The sequence below is a fragment of the Sarcophilus harrisii genome, chromosome 2 (genome assembly GCF_902635505.1).
Source record: "Sarcophilus harrisii chromosome 2, mSarHar1.11, whole genome shotgun sequence".
NCBI classification, from domain to species: Eukaryota; Metazoa; Chordata; class Mammalia; order Dasyuromorphia; family Dasyuridae; genus Sarcophilus; species Sarcophilus harrisii.
The window spans coordinates 106881053-106906290 of NC_045427.1; the positions used below are offsets into that span (position 1 = coordinate 106881053).

Here is a 25238-nt window from a genome sequence, read left to right on the forward strand (position 1 = left end):
ATGATAATGATAGAAGACCAAAGATGAAGCATTCCTTATTTTAGTAGAGGGATGATAGACTGGAGGTCTCAAATGAAAAAGACTTTGTCACATGTGTTTGTTTTGTTTATGTTTATTCCAATGGAAGGCTATAAATATACATACATATATATATATATATATATACACACACACACACATATATATGTATGGGAAGGTTATTGGGAAATGGTGATAGTGCTGTTTAAAAAAAAGGGAAAAAACTACAGTTAAAATGTACCAAAAAGAATAGAAGGAAATTTTAAAAGTCCAACACAGACAAACAAAGTAAAGTAATGTTAGAACTAGAATATTTATTAAATTTCATACAAAAATATGTATAGTGGCTTTTTGTGGTGGCAAAAATTGGAAACTGAGGGGATTCCCATCAATTGGGGAATGGCTGAACAAGTTGTGATATGATTGTGATGGAAAACTATTGTGCTGTAAGAAATGACAAAGGGGATGATTTCAGAAAAATCTGGATAGACTTACATTAATGTAAAGAGAAGTGAACAGAATCAAGAGAACACCGTACACAATAACAACAATATTATAATGATGATTAATTGTGAAAGACTTAGCTACTTTGTTTAACATGATGATCCATGACAGTTCTAAAGCATTCGATGCAGGTTGAAGCCTATTTTCACTTTCTTTTCCTCCCTTCTTCATTCCTTCCTTTCTTCTTCCCCCTTTCTTTCTTCTTTCTTTTTGCAACAAAGCTATTATGATATGATATTTTGTATGACCACGTATGTGATGGATGTTATATTGCTTGCCTTATCAATGGGTGGGTGAGGGGGTGAAAGAAGGGGAGAATTTGAAACTCAAAATTAAAAAACAAATATTAAAAACCATAATACTTCAACAAAAATTCATATAAATGTGTAAACAAGATTAATGGTTCATTCAATATAAAAATTTCAGAATATTGTAAATGTTCATGTTTGCATATGCTTAATAATAAAAAAGTCAAAATTTAAAGGCAAGTCAATTTCATTTTGGGGATGATGTTAATAAATGCTTGTCACATTCACTTTTTTCTTTAGAATGAAAATTCACTCAAACTGGAAACATATATATTAACACCATTGATGTTTATATGCAATCTCTATCAAATTTCATTAATAAAAGTTTTTTTTTGTTTTTTTCTGCAGTTATTGCAACAGGCATTGCTTATTAATTAGCACCATTCCAACTTTTGTATCAAGGTTGTACTAGAGATAGAAACTTAATTCTTTACTTAAATAAAGATGCTTTCTTCCCCCCCCCCCCCACCAAGAAACCAATTCAAAGTAGCCAAGAATCCTAGAAACTGGGCATAATAACAATACAAAGCAAGTATTGATTAAAACAAAAAAAAGGCTTTTTTTAAACAGTATTAATTCTTACCAACTCCAGTAGTTATTGATTCTGCATCAATGTCGTTAGCTCGTTTCTTTGCCACTTCAGCTAGCGCCAGTTCACCCTTATCTATTGCAAAGTAATGGATGTCCTTTAGGAATAAAGCAAAATAAAAGATTAATTTAAAATGAATCTTGAGTAGATAACAAAAGATTTGAAAAGGAAAAAAAAAACTTGTTTAGGCTATAGAACAGAAGGATGTATGATTGTATTGTTATATTTTTTCCTCAATTTTCTTTTTCAGTGCAATGTTTTTTTTGGCTCTTTCAACTATAGTCATCAGATATATTAATTAGAGAAAAAAACAGTTATTTTAATAATTTATTTCAGACTTCTGAGGGGAAAATAATCAAATATTTTCAATATATACATTTATCAAGAAATCAAATATTTAATTAGACTGATTTCTTTGGGAAGTTCTTATCATCTGAAAATGATTTTTTGATGGAATGGTATATAATATTAAATGATAAAACTGAAAAGTTGGAAGGAATCTTCATGATTATCTAGTTTAGCCTCATATCCAATTTATATCATCTCTGGTGTGTGTTCACTCAGCTTCTAACTTGAACACTTCCAGTGTCAGGAAGCCCATTCTTTAAATAGACATTCTGTTCCTTTGTTGGAAAGGTCTAATTACTGGAAATCATATTCTTCTGACTTCTATATCCATTAATCTAGACATTCATTTCTGATATCTACCAAAAGGTGATCTGGGGACAGAATAAAATGTGTATACACACACACATACACACATACATACACAAACTAGTCAAGCTGGCTAATCGCCAGTCTCCCTGAGTAGACTTTTCCCCCATCACTGATACTCTACCTGGATTTACTTCTCAAAGTTTAACATACTCCCATACTCTGATGCTTTTTTCCCATCTCAGTGATTTTGAAATTCCAGTTACCAAAGTACAAACCTCATTCCCCACCCCACACATGACTTCTCTCCCTCCTCAATAACCATGTCCCATTCCACCTGTATCTACACCTTTCACTGTCCAGGCATTTCTGGAATGCCTGTCTAGAATGATGTCTTTCATCATAAAACCTTCCCATCTTTTAGTACACCCTGAGATCTGACTCTATCATGATGCATCTATGGCCAATCTTTCTAGTACTAGTTGCCCTTCCATTCATATTGCCTAATCTACTGGTTGTAGCAGTAGAGCTTTTTGCTCTCCACTTTTACTTCCAGACTCTAGCTTTACAGTCACTACTCTATCAGCTCTCTTCTTTTGCAGTTCAGGCTATTTGAATTATACTGGTGCCTGTCTTCTATCAACCCTCAGCACATTTTCCTTTCTTCCTCAATGAATTTAGTATCTAGATCAAGACAAACTTTTCCCACTTGCAATCCCTTTTCAACTAATGAAAGCAAAAAAAAAAAAAAAAAGAAACAGAAAAGGAGAAATTAGGAGTCAATTGAAGAAAAAAGCCATCTTAAAGATGAAAAGTGAGTTAATATCCTCCAAGGAAGGTAAAAGTGAAACAATACAAGAAAATACATAAGATCCCTTGGGGTGCAATGTCACCACTTTAAGAACCTCCAGAATGGTCCAGAACAACAATCAAAGAATTAAATTAAAATATAGATTAAATAAGAACAGAAATTAGAGCTCATAAGGAAAGCAATATATAATGTAAGAATGAGGTCAAAATCCATCCCACTGAGCTCTAATGCATTCTCAGGTGAGAACACATAAGAATCAAATCAATCAAATTAGAGCTATGAATAAATCAGAGACTTTAAACTAGATAGGAAAAGTCAGTGGATAAAGTAGAAGTGCTCCATATTGAATGAAAAAACCTAGCTCTTTATAGAGCCTGTATGAATCCAGGAAGCTGCTTAGGAATCTTAGAGGTTCAAGTTGAGGAAAGGAGATTGTGCTCTAGCTATGGGAAACATTCCACTGGTGACTATGAATAGAAGGGAAAGGTACAGAGCTTAGGCCTTGGTCTTGATCTCAGTTTCTTCATGCTCCTCCTCTTTTCCCATTTTTCCCTTCATATTTTTATCAAAAAATGGCTCCAGTGAACTCCAGAGGGGTGGAGGATTTCCCATCTTCCCACTGTATCCTAGCAGTATTCCCATAACAACATATAGCAGTGTCAGCAGAAGCCACAGAGAGACTGGATAAAGATTCCAGACTCTATAAAGAATGCTGAAGAAAAACTGACCCCAAACTAAGGCAAACATCTTTAGACTTCTAGCAAAAGGACTTCTAGATGATTTGAGTTACCCCTTTGTCACATGTCTTTCTAGATGGCTTCTTCCAGCTCTAGGTGTGATTCTATGATCCTATAAACCAAGATAACTTTGTAGAAACACTGACAATTAGAGGTGAAAGAGAAACTTGAAAGTTAAAAGACTAGGGAATCAATGAATAAAACTAGCAGGTTATTTTTAAAATGTCTAATGATGTTTTTTTAATTAGCTAGTCTGAGCAAATTACAGAAATAAAAAAATTAATAAGATGAACTTATAATAAATAGAGAGGGGGAAATTAAAAGAATTACTGGACATTCATATGTATACGTGTATATATACATATTTACATATATATATATATATGTAGATGAATATCAACAAAAACATGAAATACCCAAACTCACAAAACAAGAAAAACAGAATTTAACTCAGGATCAGAAAAGAAAATATAACCAACTATGAATGAACTACCAAAGGGAAAAAAAATCTCTGTGCTAGATGGATTTACAAATAAATTAACATCAAATATATAAAGGACAATTAATATTTAAGGTATGACTTTTTTAAAAAGAGAGACAAAAGGAAGGCTACAAAAACCTTATTGATACAAAACTTAATAGTGAACATTTATAGAATACCTACTATGTGCCAGGCACTGCATTACATGCTTTACAAATATTATTTCATTTGACCCTCAGAAAACCCAGTGAGATAGATGCTATTATTGTCCCCATTTTTCAGATAAAGAAACTAAAGCAAATAAATATTAAATGACTTATCAGATACACATTCTAGTGCATATCTGAAGCTGGATTTGAACTCTTCTTCCTGACTTCAAGCCTAGCACATATGTTATTGTATCACCTAGTGGCCCATATTGTAATTTGATCTTGATATTCAAACCAAGGAGAGACAAAGCTGATATATATGTATATATTTATTGAAAACATTCGCTAATGAATAATGACAAAATCTGACAAAATCTTTTGAGTAAAGAAACTAAGCAATATTCTCAGAAAAATAATATATTATGCTCAAGTTGGATTTATATAGAGAGATAATATAATAGAAGTTTTGTATGCATTGAGGTAGAGTGGTCAAAGAGTCAGAGAATTTGAATATTGGAGACTCAAAACTTGTGTAAACAAAAAATATGTGTGTGTGTGTTTCCCAAGTAAAACATTATTGAATTGGCCATGCCCATATTCATATCCATATGGACATGGCCATGTCCACCTCTGTTAGAAAGTAGATAGCAGATCAGAGTTCCTAAATTTTTCAAAATTGTTTGTCTTTATAACATTATTGATACTGTATGAATTCTTCTCCTGCTTCTGTTTATTTCATTCTGCATTAGTTCATACAAGATTTCCCAAGTTTCTTTGAAAGGTCATTTCTTACAGCCCAACAGCATTTCCATCACATTAGTACACCATATACTATAATTTGTTCAGTTATTTTCCAATTGGAGGGCATCTATTCAGTTACACTTTTTTGCCACTGAACACAAAAAAGTTTCTATAAATAAATTTCTACATTAAGAGTTTGTTTTGCTTCAAACTAATTACCCTCTTTTAAATCTATTCTCCCTCTTTATTCTCCACTTTCTTCTCCCCTTTCCTATCCAACGCTGAGGATCTTTGATCAGTTCACATGGAAGAAAAGTTTAGTGTCATTCACTCTCCCCCTGACCCCACACCATATTCAAATCACACTCCTTTCTCTTGATTTATACAGACTTTTATAAAGCTCTCTCACAGGGTAGAGCTGAGCTATCTCTGCTACTACACCTTCATTTCTGAACACATCCTTTCCTCCACACCAACTGAGAGTCATTCCTTGTAACAAAGAATTTAAAAGGGTTTTAAAAAGGTAGCTCAGCAAAACTAAGCAATGGCCCCACCCCCAAATATGACAAATCTGAAAATATAGTCCCAGCCACGATCTAGTCTTTTTAGTACAATACTGAATAATAGTGGTGATAATGTACACTTTTACTACACCCTGATCTTATTGGGAAGTTTTCAACTTTATTCCCATGACAGCAAATGCATTTGCTCTTGGCTTTAGATATATATTATCATTTTTAAGAATCATGCCCAAAGAGCTATAAAACCATGCATACTCTTTGTTCCAGCAATGTCAGTATTAGATCTTTATCCCAAAGAGATCATAAAAAAGGAAAAGGACCCACATGTTTAAAAGTGTTTGTGGCAGCTCTTTTTGTAATGGCAAAGAATTGGAAATTGAAAGGATGCCCATCAGATGGAGAATGGCTGAATGTAATGGAATATAATGGAATATTATTGTTCTATGAGAAATGATGAGCATGTGGATTTCATAAAAACCTGAAAAGACTTACATGAACTGATGCTGAGTGAAGTGAGCAGAACCAGGAGAACATTGTACACCACAGAAACAGTAAGATTATATAATGATCAGTTGTGATGGACCTGGCTCTTTTTGACAGTATGGTGATTCCAGGCAGTTCCAATAGATTTGAGATGGAAAATGCCATCCACTAGCAAAAGAACTATGGAGACTAAATGTGGATTGAAACATAGCATTTTCATTTTTTTATTTGTTTGTTTTCTTTCTCTTGGTTTTTCCAGCTTTGATCTGATATTTTTTTTGCACATGACAAATATGTAAATATGTTTAAAAGATTGCTAATCTCTTAATCTATAGCAGATTGCTTGTTGTTTTGGTGAGGGGGAGGTGAGGGAGTGAGGGAGAAAAATTTGGGACATAAAGTCTTACAAAAATTAACGTTGAAAACTATATATACTTGGAAAAATAAATACTATTGAGAAAAATAAATAATGGTTCCATTGATTCCTATGTTTCCTAGTGTTGCTTTTTTATTTTTATAGAAATGAGTGTTGTATTTTGTCAAAAGCCTTTTCTGCATCTATTGATATAATCATACTTTTTTGTTGTTTTTATTGTGGATATAATCAATTATGCTTATAGTTTTCCTTCTTGGTATAAAGCCTTACATTCTTGTTATAAATTCCACCTGGTCATAGAGTATGATCTTTGCTGTATATTGCTGTAATCTCCTTGTTCATACTCAATTTAAAATTTTTGCATCCATATTCATTAAGGGAATTGGTCTGTTGTTTTATTCTCTGTCACTCTCAGTTATCAAAGCTATGTTGCTCTATTTTCTAGTTTGGTGCTCTCCTGACCACTCTGGGTGCTGGCTTCCCTTAAGAACACATATATTTGCCCTCTCCTCTCCAGAGATGGGATATGTCTGTTCCCTTTCCAGAGAAAGTGGTTTCCTAATGAGCAGAAACACAAAAGAAACCTAAGGCTACTCACTCTTTTAACAGATGTATATCTCTTTTCCCATGGGAATGTTCTTTAGTTGTACCCTTAGTTTCCCCCTTATTGGGCAACCCCTCACTTCTTTTCCAGTCTGTTTTTCCTCTTCCCCAACTAATTTTATCTTATTCTTCTATAGGACTCTCCCATCCTATGTTAAGGGACTAATGGAATTTTTTTTTTACATAAGTATTTGGGAGGGGTATATCCCATATACTCCTTTATCTCTTGTACTCCATTTATTTAACTTTCCACTTATTTTCTCCCATAAAACACACTAATTCACTTGGAGGGTCAGGTACTTAGATGGATTCATGGAATATTTGTCTTCTACTTTCCCTTCTCCTAGTTCTCTAAATAACCTTTAAATTTTTAGTGTTTTTAGTGTCTTAAGTCCTTTTTGTCCCTTGATCTTTCTCCATCTCCACCTTCCTCTCCTTTCTCCCCTTCTTTTTCTCCCTTCCCTCTTCTGTCTTTCTCTCTCTCTCCTTTTTTTTTTTTGTGTGATAATTGTACAAATTTACCTTTATTGTATTTCTCTTGAGAAGGTTTTTTTTTAAAATAAACCCAATATTCTGTTCGTCTTTCCCTCTCCCCTTAAAGATTTTTTTTCAGTTTTATTGCATGTCTATTCTTTTCATTGATTATTACTTTCAAGTTTGAAGGATATATAATTTCATTTGTAGTTTGAGTGCTTTTACTTTTTACTGCTACCTCTCCTGTAATTTTTCTCATCAATATAAAATAATCCTGTAGTATTCAAATAGCATTTCTTTCATATTCAAAAATCCTTCTCTTGGTTGCTTGCAAAATTTCTTTAATTTTATTGAAATTGTCATATCTGACCATTACCTGCTATATACTCTAAACTTCTCACTCCCATACCTCCACCCCACCTCCACCCCACAAATGCACTGTGGATTTGATTGATTAATGATTTCTTGTCTGTATTCTGAAATTCTGAAGTTTTCTTGTATTATTTTCTGTATTTTGGTAGTCAGAATTTTTGATTTATGTATTTCAGAGATATCATAATCTTTAAACGATATACGTGCTTCTTTTCTTCAAGGTCAGATTTTGAATTTGTGTTCTTTTAATGTCATTGCTTTTTGTTTTCATTCTGCCAAATTTCCTCCATTTCTGTGTTTCTATTTTCTAAGTCTTTTATTCTTTCTCTCAGAACATTTACTGTTTTGGAAAGCTTCTCCTTTATATACTGAGATTTTTCTACTTTACTACTTGTGTTTTTTAAATTCTTTATGAAAATCTTTAATTCCTGATCTAAATTTATTCCTAATTCGTTTTGTTAATAGTTTTATTTCTCTTTGGAGCCACTTTAGAATTCCTTGAAGTTGATCCATAATCTCTCAGAAATCATCAGGATTCTCACATTCCTCAAATAATATTAATCCATTTCCTCTATATTACAATATTTATTCCATAGCCATTGATTTCTCTGAGTTTTACTCACTCTTCCTTCTGTTTCTATAATATTCCATATTAATTTATCTGCTTGTGACATAGATTTTTATTTAAGTTTTCTGTATTGACTTTTAGGTCTTTTAGCTCTTCTCTTCTTCCCTTATTATTGCTTATAAGGAATCAACTCACTCTTTAGTTTCTCCTCTTCCCAAAGATTTGTAGATCTATAACACTGTATTTTTGGCAAGTTTTAGTCTCTTCATAGACCAGGATATAAGAGTCTTCTGGTCCAGGGTTTTTCTACTGAGTAACCTCTAAATAGACTCAAAAAGCATTTATTAAGTCAACAAACATGTTTAAGCACTTACAAAGTACCAGGTATTGTGCTGTGTATCAGGAATACAAGTATAAGCAAATATATTCACTTTCTATCTGCAGATATGTTTGGTTTAAATTCCACAGAATAAAATGTTTTTCCTAAGATAAGTGGATTACTTCTCTTTTTTTTTTGGATTATTCACATAATTTATTTCTATATGTTCCCCTCATTTTTCTTTTTCTCCCCTCTCAAAGTATTTTATTTCTCCAAATACATATAAAGATAGTTCTCAGCATTCATTTTTGTAAGATTTTGTGTTCCAAATTTGTTCCCCTCTTTTCTTTACTGCCTCTCTTCCCAAGACAGCAAGCTATCTGATATAGGATAAACATTTGCAATCCTTTTAAATATATTTCTATATTTGAAATGTAGAAGAAAAATCAGACCAAAAGGGAAAAAGCACGAGAAAGAAACTAGGAATCAAATTATAACACTTTCTGGTGTTAATGAGGTTTTTGCCTTGTAGGGGCATTCTATCTTTTTGTTTTGTGAATTAACCCATAACTCCTTTATATTTGGTGCAAATTCTCCTTCTCTTGAAGTTCTGGAAGTAGGGAAGTTTTCAGGAAACAACTATTTGACCATCTTGTTGGTCATATGATTCTGGTAATCACATCTGAAAATTCTTTCAGGACCTAGTTCTTCTGGCCTGGATGACTTTCATTAAGGGTGCTAGGTTCTCTCATATTGACTTTACTTATTTTGGGTAACAACTACCTATTAGCCATTTTTGTTTGTCTTTTTCAGTCTAAAGGTCATTCTCCTCAGCAGAAATATAAGAATCTAGACTGGGCAGTCCAGTATTCTCTCTCTTGTCAGTTATCATCATCCCATCTACTAAAAGAAGTTGTCTTTTCCTTTACTTGATTTTCCTCTAAACAACACACAATCACAACCCCAATCCCTTTTTGTTGTTGTTGTTCATTACTATTCTTACAGTACCAACTCGCACTGTAGAAGTCCATGGTATCCTACCTATCTAGACATCTAGGAGAGCATAGAGCTTGGAATCAGGAAGAATCAACTTCCTGAGTTCCAATCCGGTCTTAAACACCTTTCTACATATGTGATTCTGGGCAAGTCACTTAACTCTGCCTCAGTTCCTCATTAGTAAAATGAGTGAAGGAAATGGCAAAACACTCTCATATCTCTGTCAAGAAAATCCCTAATAGAGTCATAAAGAGTCAAACAAGACTGAAAAGCATCTAAACAACAACATTCCTACCTATTCATTTTGTAAAACATTCATCGGCTTTTCAGTAACCCACAGTTTGCTTCCTGTTAGAAATCTCTTCATTTACATTGTTGAAATCCCCCATCTGTTGTTCTTTTGGTTCTGTTTATTTCAGTCTTCATCAGTTCATAAAAATCTTCCTATGTTTCCCTCAGTTTCTTATATTTGTTTCATTCATGAACCATAGTTTTTTCAGCCATTTTCCCCCAATGGCTTCTTTTTTAGGGTTTTTTTTTTTTTTTTTGCTACCATAAAGTATGCTATTATGAATATTTTGGTGTATATTGATTGGATTTTTTCCCCTGTCTTTGGCAGCCTTGTGGTACATGCCCAATATCAGGATCATTGGGTCAAAGTAAATATACATATCATTAATTGTTTCTTTAAAAGTAATTTTCAAAATTCATACTTTCATAATTTAAAAGAATTTTAGGTCTTTTCATAGTTATTTGAAAACTATGACAAGTTAGAAGTTTCATTTAAAATGCTGACTTACTACAGAATTGTTGAACAAATAACCTTCAATGTATACTCTTATCCAAGAGTAACATTAATTTGGACTATATGTTATATTTGGTATAAAACATCTTAGAATTCCCTATGGTAGAGTTAGTAAAATGAAAGCTTTTTTTAAGGTATGAAATATGAGTGAGCTGAATTAAAATTTTTATATTACTAGTTTCAGATGAACTAGAATTTCAAACTTTTCCATATAATTTACATGCCTCTTTGGCACATAGGCACACATTATTCCTAACCTCCTCCTTTGCTTAATGCAAAGAACATAATACAATATAATAATTAGAAATTTAAATTAAGTAGGTCATATTTAGATTTTTGTCCACTTAGATTTCAGTGCATATTCATTGTATGGATCCACACTGTTATATAGAACTGAATGGTCTTGTCATAGGACACCAATATAATACAGCAGGGAATTATATCAGTTATACTCAGAATAAATGCTACTGGATTTGGTTGGAATCAGAAAGATTTAAATTATACCATTAGATCAGTTGCAGCAGTCAAAATGGTTCCACTTCATTCTGTTTAAAGAAGACCAAATGTAGAAGATATTTGGAAGAATTCAAAAACTGGAGAGTTATTTTGTAAGTACACACATTTTTCTTTATGTTTAGAATTAAAACAAAGAATATTCCACTGATATTTAAAATCGCATTGCTAACGTTCGAGGTGAGTGGTTAGTCTATTTCCTTAAGATGAATGATGCAAAACTCTTTTTAATATAAAAAAGAGCTAGGGAAACAGTTCTGCACTTTCTTGCTCAGCAATCAAGTACCTAGGAGCGGCAGATGTAAGGCACCCTACTCAAATCATGCCAGGGGAAGGCACAGATGGCTGAACAACAGCAGCAGTGGGCCTTTCTACAGCACTATCAGAAAGCACAGATGGCCTTCCAATAGGCATTATGCCAGTGGTTAAGTAACCTGAGGCTGCCAGAAGGAGAGTTGTCCAAGAGGCAGACCCACCCTCCTGCCATCCAACACAAGTCCAGAGGGGGTGATCCATTCAGTGTACCAAGGGTATGGCATTTTCAGTGACTAGAGCTTGGTGCCACATTTAACATTTTATTCAGATGGCGCAAGTAGGGTATTACCTGTATTTTCAAAAGCATAGAACACTGACTGGAAATAGTTAAAATTAACAAGTTAATTAACAATTAATTTTTTTAAAGTCTCAAATCATTTTTAGTGTTAGACAAAATGGCACAATGCCTTGAGGTTCTACCTATGATTACATAATTGCTTCTCTCCTTGGAGAATATAACACCTTGGAGAATATAACATCAAATGAACTTTTTACTTCCTTACACTGAGCCACATGCATTACAATTTGATTCTAATCCCAATTTAGAGGTTTGGTTTTTATTACAAATCTACTCATTATCTCCAGTAACATAGTTTATAGATAAGACTATAAATGTGAAGCGGAAACTAAAAATGAGTAGTTCTAAGTGAATTTTGGATACAAAAGAAGACCTGTAAATATTTACTGTCTATAGTTATGATATTATCAATGTGAATAAAGAAAAATTAACTTGTGCTGTGTTCATTCTTGAGGCATAAAAAGGCAGGGGTATCCTAAATTATGAAAGAAATGCAAAGATAAAAGAATCATGAGTTATAAAATGGACAAAAGTTCCATTCTTATAAGGGACAGTTTTCTTAAAGTATTGGACAAAAAATTTCTTTAAGGCTCATACACAGATTATCTTGAGTTATTTATCAGCTTTACCTCTTTTAACTCTATCAGGATGGAAGGATCTCAGAGTCAGTTTGGTAACAGGAAAAAAATACTTAAGGGGTTTCCAAACCTCAGAGAAAATATCAGAAAGTCAGGAGACTTAGGATTGTGACATTCAAAAGAGGCATGACTGGGTACAAGAGGATACTTACTTTCACAGTTAAGTCTGTGTGAATTTAGATTTATCATGCCACTTTTGTGCAAAGTTGGATATAACATTATATACTAGCAGAGTCATATGCAGAATTTGGCTAAGAGACTTTTTGAATCTGAATTATTTTAAAAATAGAATATTCCTCCTTAAGAATATTCCTTCAAGGAGAGCAAGCTCTATATTGCCAAAATTTGGGGATGCCCCATATTTCCTTGTTTATATAATGACCATGATAAATTTTGAAGAGTTTGTTTTTTGCTTTGGATTTTTTTTTTTTTTTTTTTTTTGCTGATATACAATAATTATCTTTGGCGTTAAGCAGGCATTATTATTATCTCTTGTTACTTATAAGAAAATTCTTTAAATTTCATAGGATTACAGTTTTTCAGTCTGTAAAATGGAAAATTAATTTTATGCATCTTTGAAAAATATTGGGATTAAGAAGAAAAAAAAAAACTTTTTTCTTTCCTCTTTCCATGTGGAAGCTTTTAATATCTTGGTGGAGAGAATTACTAAATGCTGAGGGCTACCAGCCACAATTATATAAACTTGGTTGCATGCTAGTTTAAGGTTAACCCACACCAGAAAGTAATATTTTGAGAAATAAGAATTTTTTTGACTTAAGATAATAAGAGGTTCTGAGGGAACCAAAGTTCATATATTTCTCCAAAAAGGGGCAATAAAAACAACTAAAATAGAGCAATGTAAAGAAAAAAGGCTATTGCAAAAAAAAAAAAAAACAAAGAAAAAAAATCCCCCAATAGATTGTCTATAAAGAATAGAGAACCAAAAGTGATGTGAAAAGAAAAATGCATAATCCAAAGTATCTCAAGACATCCTCAAATAGATAAAACATATATTTAAAGTAAGTAAGCAGTAATTTACATGGGAAAGAAAATCATAGGCCCCAAAAAAGAAGAGCTTGAAGGAAATAAAAATTCCTTAGAGAAACATAAATTAGAATAAAAAGATGTTTTAAAAAATATAGAAAGTAAATAGTGAAGTAAATACATTCTTGAATATAACCATTAAAATTAATAAACAACAGACATAAAGTAGAAAAGATAAATAGAATTAAGATATCAACTAATAGAGAAACAATCTCAAAAATTTATGGAAATTTCCAAAAAATTGAAAGATATGCAAAACTAAGTGAACAAATATATGAGAAACTTAGGAAAAAATAAATTAATAACATGGTATTTTAGGAAATCATCAAAGAAAATGTATAAGCCTTAGCAAAAAGAGAAAAAACTACAAACAGAAAGAATCCACAAAATTTTGACTAAAGGAATGACTAGGAAGAATACAAAATTCAACATTCATAGATATGTTATAAATTTCAAAGTTATAATAAAGAAACAAATTTCCAAATGTTTTGGAAAAAAGAAAACTCCAAAAACCCATCTTATTTATTAAAGAACATTAATCAAAAATACAATAGATTTCTCAAGGAAGACAAAGAACATATAACTAAGAAAATTGGAATATAAAATATGCAAAATTAGGAAGCACTGGCCTTAAACCCAAGATTATCTAAATTAAATATTCTGGCATATTGTGGCAAGATGGCAGAGTAAAAAAAGTGTATCTAAGGCTAGCTCCCCCTTCATCACTTCAGAAGAGCTAGAAATGTACTAAAGAAAGAAAAAACGATAATAATTACAAGAAGAGAGTGAGAAAATCCTAACAAGGAATTCCTGGTTGAAAAACCAGCAGATATACTAAACAGCCGAGCAATCAAAAAAAAAAGTTCATAGTACACTATACTAATTACAATATAATAAAAGAATGTCATGAGAAATATGCAGGAAAAGAAAAACATTCTGCGCCAACAATAATTATAATCCCAGAAATGAGTCTGTATGGCTATAAAAATTATAACAGTGATTGAAAAGGTTAATAAAAGAAGTGAAGTAAGACACATGTAATAACTTTACAAATCTTATATGTATGACAGGAGAATCATTGGTTTAGAATAGAAACCAAAAGACTTTAACAAAGCAATGAACACCATGAAAACTATGTAGACACCAGTACTCAAAACACAGCAAAATTAAAGTAAAATAAAAATACAGCAAATTTGGGAAAATATATGAGGTTTGTGGCACAGTGAAGAGTGTTGAGCCTGAACTCAAGAAGCCTCATTTTTCAGAGTTCAAATCTGGCCTCAGACATTTACTAGCTGTGAGAGCCTTGATTTCCTTGTCTTGATTTCCAGGAGTTGGAGAAGGAAATGACAAATCATTCCAATATCTTTTCCAAAAAAAAAAAAAAAAAAAAAAAAACCAAACCCCCCAAAATTGTTATGCTCAAAATTAAGTACAAGATTCCAGCTGTAGTGAGATGAAGGTAAAATGTAATATAATGGGCCTATCACCACTTTTTCCTGGAAATAATTCCCCTCTCAATAGAGATCAAGATCACATTAACTTTTTTTGTCTATTATGCAACACTGTTGACATATTGAAACTCCAGTTTAATCTACTGGTCATCCTGCCATTTAGGGGAGGGGGTGGGGGGGGTAAGAGGTGAAAAATTGGAACAAGAGGTTTGGCAATTGTTAATGCTGTAAAGTTACCCATATATATATATATATATCCTGTAAATAAAAGGCTATTAAATAAAAAAAAAAAACTCCAGTTTACTTAAACCCTGGGATCATTTTAGATAAACTACCATCTAACCATACCTCATCTATCTTATACTATAAAATCGACTTTGTTAAATCAAATATAAGACTATATTTACCCCTATTAAATTTCATCTTATTATATTTAAATCAGTGGTTTTATCTATTGAGATCATTTTGGATCTTAAACTCTCACCTCATAAGTTAGCCATTCATTCCACATTTGTGTCTTTGGCAAATTTTGTAGGGATATCCTCTCTGCCTATGCCTTCAGCTGAGGCATAATAAATTCTGCTCCAGCCTTCCATTAACTACATATGACAAATTTTGAAGTGTGTTTCTTGTATTCAACAAATTATTGTTTTCCCTTCTAATCTATTCTGTTCATTTAATGAATGATTTTATCCCACATTCATATTTATGATTGCTGAATTTGTTTTCCCTTTATCAAATTTTATTATAGTCCAAACCTCTGCTGCCTTCCGGTCTCATACTTCCGACTACTTATCAAACATCTACAACTAGATGTCTTACAGATATCTCAAACTTAACATATCCAAAACTGAACTCATTATTTTCTCCCTTAAATTCTTCCTTCTTTCTAACTATTAATTGAGGGTACCATTATCCTTCTAGTCCTCCAGGCTTAAAACTTTTCCTAATCACTCTTAATTCTAGGAACTTCTTTTTGTTGATAATTTCCAGTTTGCCCTGAAACTTGGTTGTACATACTTGTTTGGATGTTGTTTTCACAGTCTAACAGACTGTGAGCTCCATAAGAGCAAAGACCATCTTTGCCTTTCTTTGTATCTATAGCATATTCCTGGCAAATAACAGGTGCTTAATAAATGCTAGTTGATCTCATGAGAGACTGGGGTAAAACAGAGATAATAATGAATTATTGGTAGAACTCTACTATAGTTGATGATTTAACTATTCTGGACATCAATTTTGAATCATGCAGCAAAAGTTCAAAGTTGTTTTGGTCCAGTAATCCCATTATTTTAGATATACCCCCCAAAGGTATCAGTGACAAAAATAACTGTCCAACATAAACCACAATAGTCACAGGAATACTGCAAGATAGCAAAAAAACTAGAAAGATATTGAATGCCTGTTGACTTGGAATTAACTAAAAAATGAAACATGGCAAATAAGTGGCAAACCAAACATAATGAAATCCAAAGAAGAAATAAATGAAATATACTTCCTTCTAATGGCATGGAGGTCTACTAGGATAGAAGATTGTATGCATTGTCAGATGTGATCAATATATAGGATATTTTTTCATTATTTTCCTCATTAGATGGGATGGTTTAATCTAGGAAAGGTGGATTGAAATATTATTGATGTAAAGACACACCAATAAAATATATTCTAAAAAATTAAATGTAAAAATGGTAATATCTTTCTGAGATATAGAAATGGAAAAGAAGATATGATAAAAGGCATAATAAATAAACTTGATTATATAAAATTGAAAGCTTTATGCACAAATAAAATCAATGCAGCTATAACAAGGAAAATATATGGATTATAAAAGATTCTTTGCATTAAATATTTTGATACATCTGAACTCTCAAACATATGAGTAATTTATACAAATATATGTTTCAGTCATTTCCTAATTATTCATTGGTCAAAAGACAAATGCAAGTTATTAATAACTACCCAAAATAATATTAAAATCAACAATCAGAAAAATATACAATGGAAATACTTTGAGGTACCAATAAACTACTAAAGTTAGTAAAAGATGAGAAAAATTGCTGAAGTCAACATGGAAATTCAGGTATGCTAATCTAAAAGTTGGTACTAAAAATTGGTTGTCATTTTTGATCCATTTTATGTAAGTTTTATTTTTGTTACTTAATCATTTTAATTCAACTCTATATGATTCCTTTTGGATTTTCTTGGCAAAGATAAAACTCTAAAAAATATAAACTCTAAAAATAAAACCACTCTAGTGAGTGGTTTGCCATTTTTTCCCCCAAATCAATGAGGAAAATGAGGCAAACCAGGTTAAATCACTTGCCCATAGTCACACAACTAGTAAGTAAAACTCACTTACTGAGGCCAGATTTGAACTCAGAAAGATGAGTCCTTTTAATTCCAAGCCATGTGCTCTGTCCACTAAATGATCTAATTGCTCATGCAAGAAAAATTACTAAATTATTTATTTTATAAACATTTAAGGTTAAGTTATTTGGGTTAATGAAAATCTGGAAATAAAATATATGCCCATCAATATGGAAATAATATGTGAATGTATCATATAGAAAGAAATGAATATGAATTCAGAGAAATATGGAAAATTGTATTTGTATCAAGTGATTCAGAATAAAGGATTTGGAGCTAAAAGAACAACACACACAATATAATAATATAACATGCTACAAACATAGTCTTTAGGCTATGTTGCCAAGTAGCACTTACACTTTCCAGTTTGGTCTCTATAGAGTGGCTGCTATTTCTGGGTCTGCATTCATAACAGTATAGTCTATAAATTTTCCATTAACAATTAGTTATTAGCAAAAGTATTTACTCAAGATGTCATAGAAAGAACATCAGCTATAATCCTTCCAATCAAACCTAGGGTGCATACAGAAATACATACACATCAGTGGGAATGATGATGGGAAGGGTGAACACAAGAGTTGAACATTATGGTAGTGAAGTAGCTGAGTTAGGAAAAGTATCAATGTGATTCATAGTTCCAGAGCTATGGGACCTGTTTTTTTTCCTGTTCAGATCTCTCTGTGGTTCACTACCAAACTGTCAAGAGTGTGCTTCCTTCTGACTCTGCTGTCAGAGGTCCTGATCTTGGAAACTGCCTTCTCTCTTGAGTGACTGTATCTCTATTTAATGTCACTTAGATCTTCTTTCAGTTATTAATTCAGTGTTTTCTACTAGTTGAGTGGTTTTACTTCAAAGCATTATGGCTGATGAGGAAGGAAGAGAGAAACCTCGTTCTTTCACTCAAGTGATTCTCAGAGCTTTGGATCCTCTTCCTTGATAAGGTCCTTCTGGGCAAATGAATCCACTGCAAGACACCAGGCTTTATGGAGGCAGTCAAGAGAGAGAAATTACTTTTTTCCTCCTTATAGGGATCTTATTCAAGAAGTGCTGTGAACCCTGATTGCCCACCAAACTCCCAGTATTAAACTGCTTGCTTTTTGAAAATACAAGTATAAGAGGTAAGACTTATTCTCTTAGCCAATCATTTTTTGCTGTTTCAGTCACTTGCAACCAATGTCCACTTTCAACCCCTGTCGGCTTTTAAACCTGTTTAAGTGACTTCTTTATACCTTTTTATGGGGTTTCAGAAAAACTAAAATTAGTACCAAAATGAATATTAAAAATTCCATTCTTCTAGCAATAAGCTGTTTTTATGTACTTTGTATTGGGTTTTGTTTGGATGTTTGTTGGAGAGTTACTATTTTGTCGAAACAATATGTCTCAGATTTTAAAAACAACCTATACTGTTTGGAGGCAAGACATGAGAAGCTTTTAGTCTTTCAAAAATTTGAAAAGAGACATATGGACTTCTGTGAAATCTTGGTAAAATAAACAAGCCTCCAAGTAAAAAAAAAATCCTCTAAACAATCCATACTTTTCAAATAAAGATAAAGCAGTTGTTAGCAGATTATAAAAAACCCCTCAAAATATCATAGTGGTAATAATACTAAATTTGAGAAGTTGCATTTCAGGGAAACAAAGATGGAGAACAAATGGTATTGAAAATCCAAGGTGGTAAGAATAGGATTGGATTAAGGTTAACATCAAAGGGAGACTCTTATTTTGAATGGAAAATCCAAATTAAGAAACTCGCATGGTTATTAATATGTGGGAAAGTAAGTTTCTATAGAAAACATTTTAAGTTACAGTTAAAAACAAGAAATAATAAGATTATATATTCCTTTCCAATAAAATAACTTTGTAAAAGACAAATCTAGCAGTTGTAAAAGTAAATGTAAATGAACAAAATTCTTTAATAAAAAATGCTAGAAAATGGCACTGTGATATTCTCATTATAAAAAAGAAGAACATTTTAATTGATCAAACAAATGAATGAAATCATTACAATATTCCAGTGGATTTTTGATATGCTTCCAGTGATACAGATCTCTACAACTCCCTGTACAATTATGACTTCCTATCCTGTGTGGCTTTCTATAAATTCACCAGAGGTGTATCCACTTAATACCTGGATTCCTTTCTCTTGACATTGGATGGTTACCAACAAAGCATGTAGTCAGTCAGTCCACTGATTGACCCTTCCTCTCCCTAGGTAACATCATAATTCTTCACTTGTCTCAGTTAACAAGCATTTCATTTAGTGCTTTCTGTCTTAGGCATTGTGCTAAGCAATGAAGAAACAAAGAAAGGGAATGGGAGTAGAGAAAGTCTCTGCCCACAAGGAGTTTATATTTTAATGGGGGAGATAATGTGTAGATAATTATGTATATTCAAGATATATACAGAATAGGTGAAGATAATTTGAGGGGGAAGGTACTACTAGAAGTTAGGGAGACAGGAAAGTCCTCTTGCTGAAAGTCTTGAATAAAACCAGGTAGACCAAGACATGGCAATGAGGGGACCAAATCTATGCAGACCAGCCAGCACAGAAGCACTACTGTGAGAGATAAAGAGGTTTTTTTTTTTTTTTTTAATATTCAAGGACATTCAAGTAAGTCAGTAAGACTGGCTCATAGACTACACAGTGGGAAAGAGAATGAACAATGGAGAAAGCAGGAAGGGGACAGGTTAAGAAAATCTTCAAATGCTAAACAGAGGCCTTTATGTTTGATCCTAGAGATGATAAAAAGTCATGTATATTGTTGAGCAAATTGGTAACATGATTAAACCAATGTTTTAGAAAAATCACCTTGGCAAGTGGGTAGAGGAGAATATGGAGTTGAGAGAGAGACAAGGTAAGGATACCCCATGGAATGTTAGTTACTGCAATCGTCCTCCTGATAGGGCATCTGAATGTTGTTGTACCTATCTAAGTGGATAAAAGGGACCATATATAAAAATGCCATGAATGTAAAAATAACAAGATTTGACAACAGGCTGGCCATGTGGCGTGGAGTGCTGGACTAAATCTGAAGACTTGCTTTAAGACCTTTTAACTTCTTTGGGCCTCAATTTTAACATCTATAAAAGTAGGTAATTGATCATTACCGTTTCTACATATTACCAACAAAATTCAGCAAATAAGAATAGAAAAAGAAATCCCACTTTAAATTACTACATGCAGTAAAAAAAAATACTTAGGAATTTACCTGCAAACATATACAAGGCAACTGCTATTTCTTTATGCTAAAAACATCATGGTGGGGAAGGGGGAAGTTCTTAACCTACAAAAATAGTCATAACTATGCAAAAACATAATTTACTAGCTATTTTTAGTCATAATTAAAAAAAGAAAACCAATTAATATATAAAGCAATTGAAGAATGGCTCAATATATTATGATATAATAATGTAAATAGCAAATATAAATGAAAAGATACCCAGAATGACCCATAAGAAGAGACACCAAGCATGATCAGCAGAACAGAACTGTATATGCATTGAACTTATATGAAGACATGTATAAATGAACTATATATATACACACACACACACACACACACACACACACACACACACACACACACACATATATATATATATATATGGGTAATGAAACTTCAGACTTAGAAATAGAACATAATAAAAGTTCTTGTTGTTTGCTGACTCTTAATTTTGAGAGGCCAATTTGTTAAATGTTCAGAGTTTTATTTAAGTTTTTCTTCCTTGTTTGGTCTATTTATTTGGTGATTTGTCTATTGATTATTAAATTTAAAACAAAAAAACAAAAAAAGAAAGAATAAGGTCCTCACAACTTCATTGCTAAAAGACAACGCTTAGAGAAATGGGGAGTATAGATTTCCACTGGGAGCAAACAGTAATAACTTGATTTAATCTGTTTTTTTCCCCTAGCACTATCCTATGGTCAGGGAAAATTCCAATTTTCTGGGATTAATATCAATCAGAAGAGCTGGCTGTTTCACTTGACCTCTCTCATTCTCCTCCTTCCCATCTTTGCTACCAGCTCTCCTTCAATGATCTTACCATATTACTCCCCAAATTACTTATCCATAACATGTTATGTACATGAAAATGTTTTATTTTGCTTTCTCTCTCTCTCTCTCTCTCTCTCTCTCTCTCTCTCTCTCTCTCTCTCTCTCTCTCTTTCTCTCTCTCTCTCCCTCTCCCTCCCTCCCTCCCTCTCTCTCTTTCTCTCCTTCTCTCTCTCTCTCTCTCTCTCTCTCTCTCTTTCTCTCTCTCTCGCTCTCTCTCTCACTCTGTGTGTGTGTGTGTGTGTGTGTGTATGTGTGTGTGTCTTTACTGTTATGTGCTGTGGTCAAAAATACAGTTTGATGAAGAAATGTCATACCCATTTTCCACACAAGAATTGGAAATTTTAACATTATTTTATGTCTTTCAAGTTCTGCTCCCTATTATTAACAAAGGAAGACATATCAAGACATTTGAGAAATCTAGATATTACTATTATTAATAATATAAATTTATATTCAGAACCTACCTTAGACAAAATTATTAAAAGGCAAATAGTATTTTCATTATCCACACTCTTGTTTATAAATCTTTCTTCCCCTCATTTCCACCTCCACCTCAAAAAAGTAATAATCATCCTATATCCAGCAATCCTGTCCCCTAAAACAACTATCCAGGGCTAATTGTTATGTCTGGATTTTTTTCTCCCCCCAACCCTTCAAGAAACTTACTTACATCATAAATAAATCCTAACAGATAGAAGATTGCTTCTAGGTAATAAAATAGATTTGAACTGTGACCTTTGTGGAGATATTATCTTATCTTTTTAATTTATCTCTTTGTAATCTTAAAGTCTGAATATGGCAGACTATTAAGGGAGATATTTTTGGGTCAGGGAGCCTTTTGGTTATTGAAATCATCTCTAGTAGATAGGTTTCTTGGATTGCTAACCCTCTTTATACCAGACATGTTTAGACTTAGAAGAGGCACCGATTCTCAGTAAGCAGTAGAGTGATATCTTACATTATTGTATGTAAGTGAAATTATTACAATAATTTAGTCTCAGTAGAAAATGACAAAATCTTAACATAGAAGATTTTAACATGTAAAACAATATGTTAGGTGCTCTATATAAATTACTTATGGGCTTAGACAAAACTTTTGTTTGAAGACTAAAAGAGTCTAAGGCAGCCTCTGAAATAATTAATCAAAATTTCATAAAGTGAACTAAGAGGGATTTTTCACTGTGGGGATAAAAATCTTATTTACTTTTTAAAAACAAAAAAGGAAACTGAAACTATTTTATTACCTATTTAAGGTGATCCACATGTTTTAAAGGAAGGAATCCCTGCAGAGAAGAGTCCAATCAGCCTTTGAGAACACTTTTGTTTATAAAGGGAACAAAGACACAAGAAAGAATCTCTCCTCATGCTTTAGATTGTCCAAATTGCCTTTATTTTCTTATACTTTGAGCAAATACAATAGACTAAAAAACAAAACCTGTTTTAAAGTGGACACAACCTTATTGTTACAGTGTCACAATTAATTTTAAAGTATTTTTGTTGTTATTATACTTGGACTGATATGTGCCAGGAAAATGAAACTTGAAATAACATTTAAAACTTCTCTAAAAAAGAATATTATAATCTTCAGTGATTTCTCATTAATAATATTATTTTACATGATCCCAATAATAATGATTGAACATAATAATGGGAAAAGTAGGCTCAGAAAAATTTTGAGATAAAAAAGATATAATCTGGGAGAAGTTTGGTTTCAACTTTGATAAATTGTATTATCTGGTCACCAGAGCAGAAAAATTCAACATCTAGGCGGGAAAGCCATTCTAAATGTGAGACTGAGTAATTTTTAACTACCAGATAGCAAAATCTAAATAAGTACCTTTAATTTTATTTTCCTGTTCTGGAGGTACTAATGATAAGTTTATTTTTTAAAATGAAATTTTTTTTGAAATAGAGAGAAAATAAAAAGTTCAAGATTATATATATATATATTAATTTTACTAAAATTTGGATATTTTAAATACATTTTTAGTTATTGTATTTTAGAAGTTTATGTACATTTAGTTGGATGTAATAGAGGCAGATATTTAAAACTATAAAACAAATACTATAAACACTTTTATGTAATCATAAAGGAATTTTTCATAACTAAAAAACAGAACTGAAAAAAAAAAACAAGTTACTATTCAAATACTAAGACTGAACTGGAGGCAAGTGATAATGAGATAATTTGATAGTAACATTAAATGTCAAAGCTTAATTTAAACCATAGAATGTCTTCATTATACCAAAAAACCAAACAAAAGGGTTTACCATATGTTTTTTCTTTTCTTTTTTTTAAAAATGAGCTTTTTCTTATTGTTTCTTTGAAAACAATGAAATGGGCTGCAGAGCAGCAACATGCTGTGATATTAGGAAAGCACAGTTGTCTTTGTCCCTCTGACCTCACTGTGACATTGTGGTGCAAGGCCTTATAAAACAAGAGCCCCATGTGGAGCCTGAACACAGAACCTTTAAAGAGCTGGTTAATTTTACTTCTGTAGCTAATTAAATGGGAGGACCCGTGAGTGCAGGAAATCAACAGTCCCTTGGGTCTATCTTGCAGCTTTGTGACTTTAAAAGTACTTCTGGATGCTTTCATCATTTGTCACTTTTCATTGAAATCTAAGAAACAAACTAAGAGCATTCAAGATGCCCAAGCCATGGTCTGCCCTTGTGTCTTGTCCTGGGCAGCTGTAAATCTTAAAGGAATGGATTTAGAAACATTTAAGCTTATTAGATAGAAAAGTGTCATCTACCCACATTGAGGCATGTGAAGATAAAAGTTCAAGGACTATAAATTAATTCCTAAAAAAACATTAAACAGCCCTCTGGCCATGGTAAGAAAAATGTCAACAAGCCAAAAGATAACTAGATAGCTATTGACCAGTTTCATGATGGTAAAGGTACAAGCCAAGAGGAATAATGCCTTTCCCACCATGTGTCTAAGGCTGCAAATGACACTAATCCTTTTTAATGGCCACAAAAGCTGACAACTAACTCAGCCTGAGAGTTGAAGACATATAATCATCTCTAGCAATGACTCACCATAAACAGGTCCCGAGCACCAATATCAACTGCTAGGAGAAAGGCCTTTTCAAATCTCTGGTACCTATAAGTAAAAGAAATTATTAGGTAGTAGCTAAGATAGTATCACAAAAGAAAAGAAGCTACTCAGATTTGTTTTCTGAGCTTATGTTCTATGGTGGATCTTTTTGGTTGTTGCTATTTTTGATCCATTTGAAAAATTATTTTTCAAATATAGTGTCTTCTCCAGGTTTTGTGCAAATCCTTCTATGTCCGAAATTTTAAAGACTTAACCTCAAGAAAAAATTTCAAATATTACAAAGTCTTAGTGCAGTTTTAAGCTAAAAAAGCTTTTAAAAATCTATTAAAAGCTATTATCTTAAGCTATTGAGGCTTAGAACTACATTAAGACATTTGGGACACCCTGTATTTTCCAAGACTCTTAATAACGGAATTATAGTTAAATCACAAATTTTTTTTTAAAAATATGATTAGGAAAGAGTTATTTCATTTATGATATTTTGTAGGAGAAGGTATGAGACTGTACTTATAAATAACTTTTATAAGTTAATATTTTGTGAGCAATATAATCAAAGAGGTATGTTTCACAAACTACCAAGTATATGAATGTGATCTACTATTACTAAATGAATATAATATTTATCCAATTAAGGATAAGGAATCAAGTGTTCTTTTACTACCTAAATTGGCTGCATAAATTTTAAAAACAGAAACACCAGCAAGTTGTTGTACCTAAAGATTAAAATTTTCTAAAATACTTGAAATAAAGAATGGTTTCTTCCTGCCTGCCCCTTACATAACTGAGTAATGAAAACTATTTTAAAAATAATTTTAAAAGGTTTTACTTTACTTTGGGTTAATATGACTGAGAACATGAAGATAACCTAGTAATCCTTACAGAGAGTTGGACAGCTCTCAAAGGAAAAGCTTGTAGTGAAAGTCCTTCCTGCACAAGCTTCAGGAACAAAAGGACCCTTTCATATTGCCTGAGTACTGGGAT

General features: G+C 32.4%; 1 protein-coding gene and 1 long non-coding RNA gene across 8 annotated transcripts in view; one reads left to right on the top strand and one right to left on the bottom strand.

The window, feature by feature from the left end:
- Window positions 1–25238, bottom strand: part of WDPCP (WD repeat containing planar cell polarity effector) — a 363046-nt gene that overhangs the window by 107987 nt on the left and 229821 nt on the right. For all 6 annotated transcript variants that reach the window (XM_031950554.1, XM_023494917.2, XM_031950549.1 and 3 more), the window contains 2 exons: window positions 24239–24302; window positions 1414–1516 (listed from right to left, as the gene is read on the bottom strand). In XM_031950554.1, the coding sequence (XP_031806414.1) occupies window positions 1414–1516; window positions 24239–24302 (167 nt within the window). The remainder of the gene's footprint in view (window positions 1–1413; window positions 1517–24238; window positions 24303–25238) is intronic.
- Window positions 1–25238, top strand: part of LOC116421379 — a 130256-nt gene that overhangs the window by 25179 nt on the left and 79839 nt on the right. Inside the window, exon 3 of one of the 2 annotated variants that reach the window (XR_004231724.1) lies at window positions 18167–18256. The exons of the other annotated variant lie outside the window; for it this stretch is intronic. This is a non-coding gene — a long non-coding RNA (uncharacterized LOC116421379). The remainder of the gene's footprint in view (window positions 1–18166; window positions 18257–25238) is intronic. 2 annotated transcript variants of the gene reach the window in all.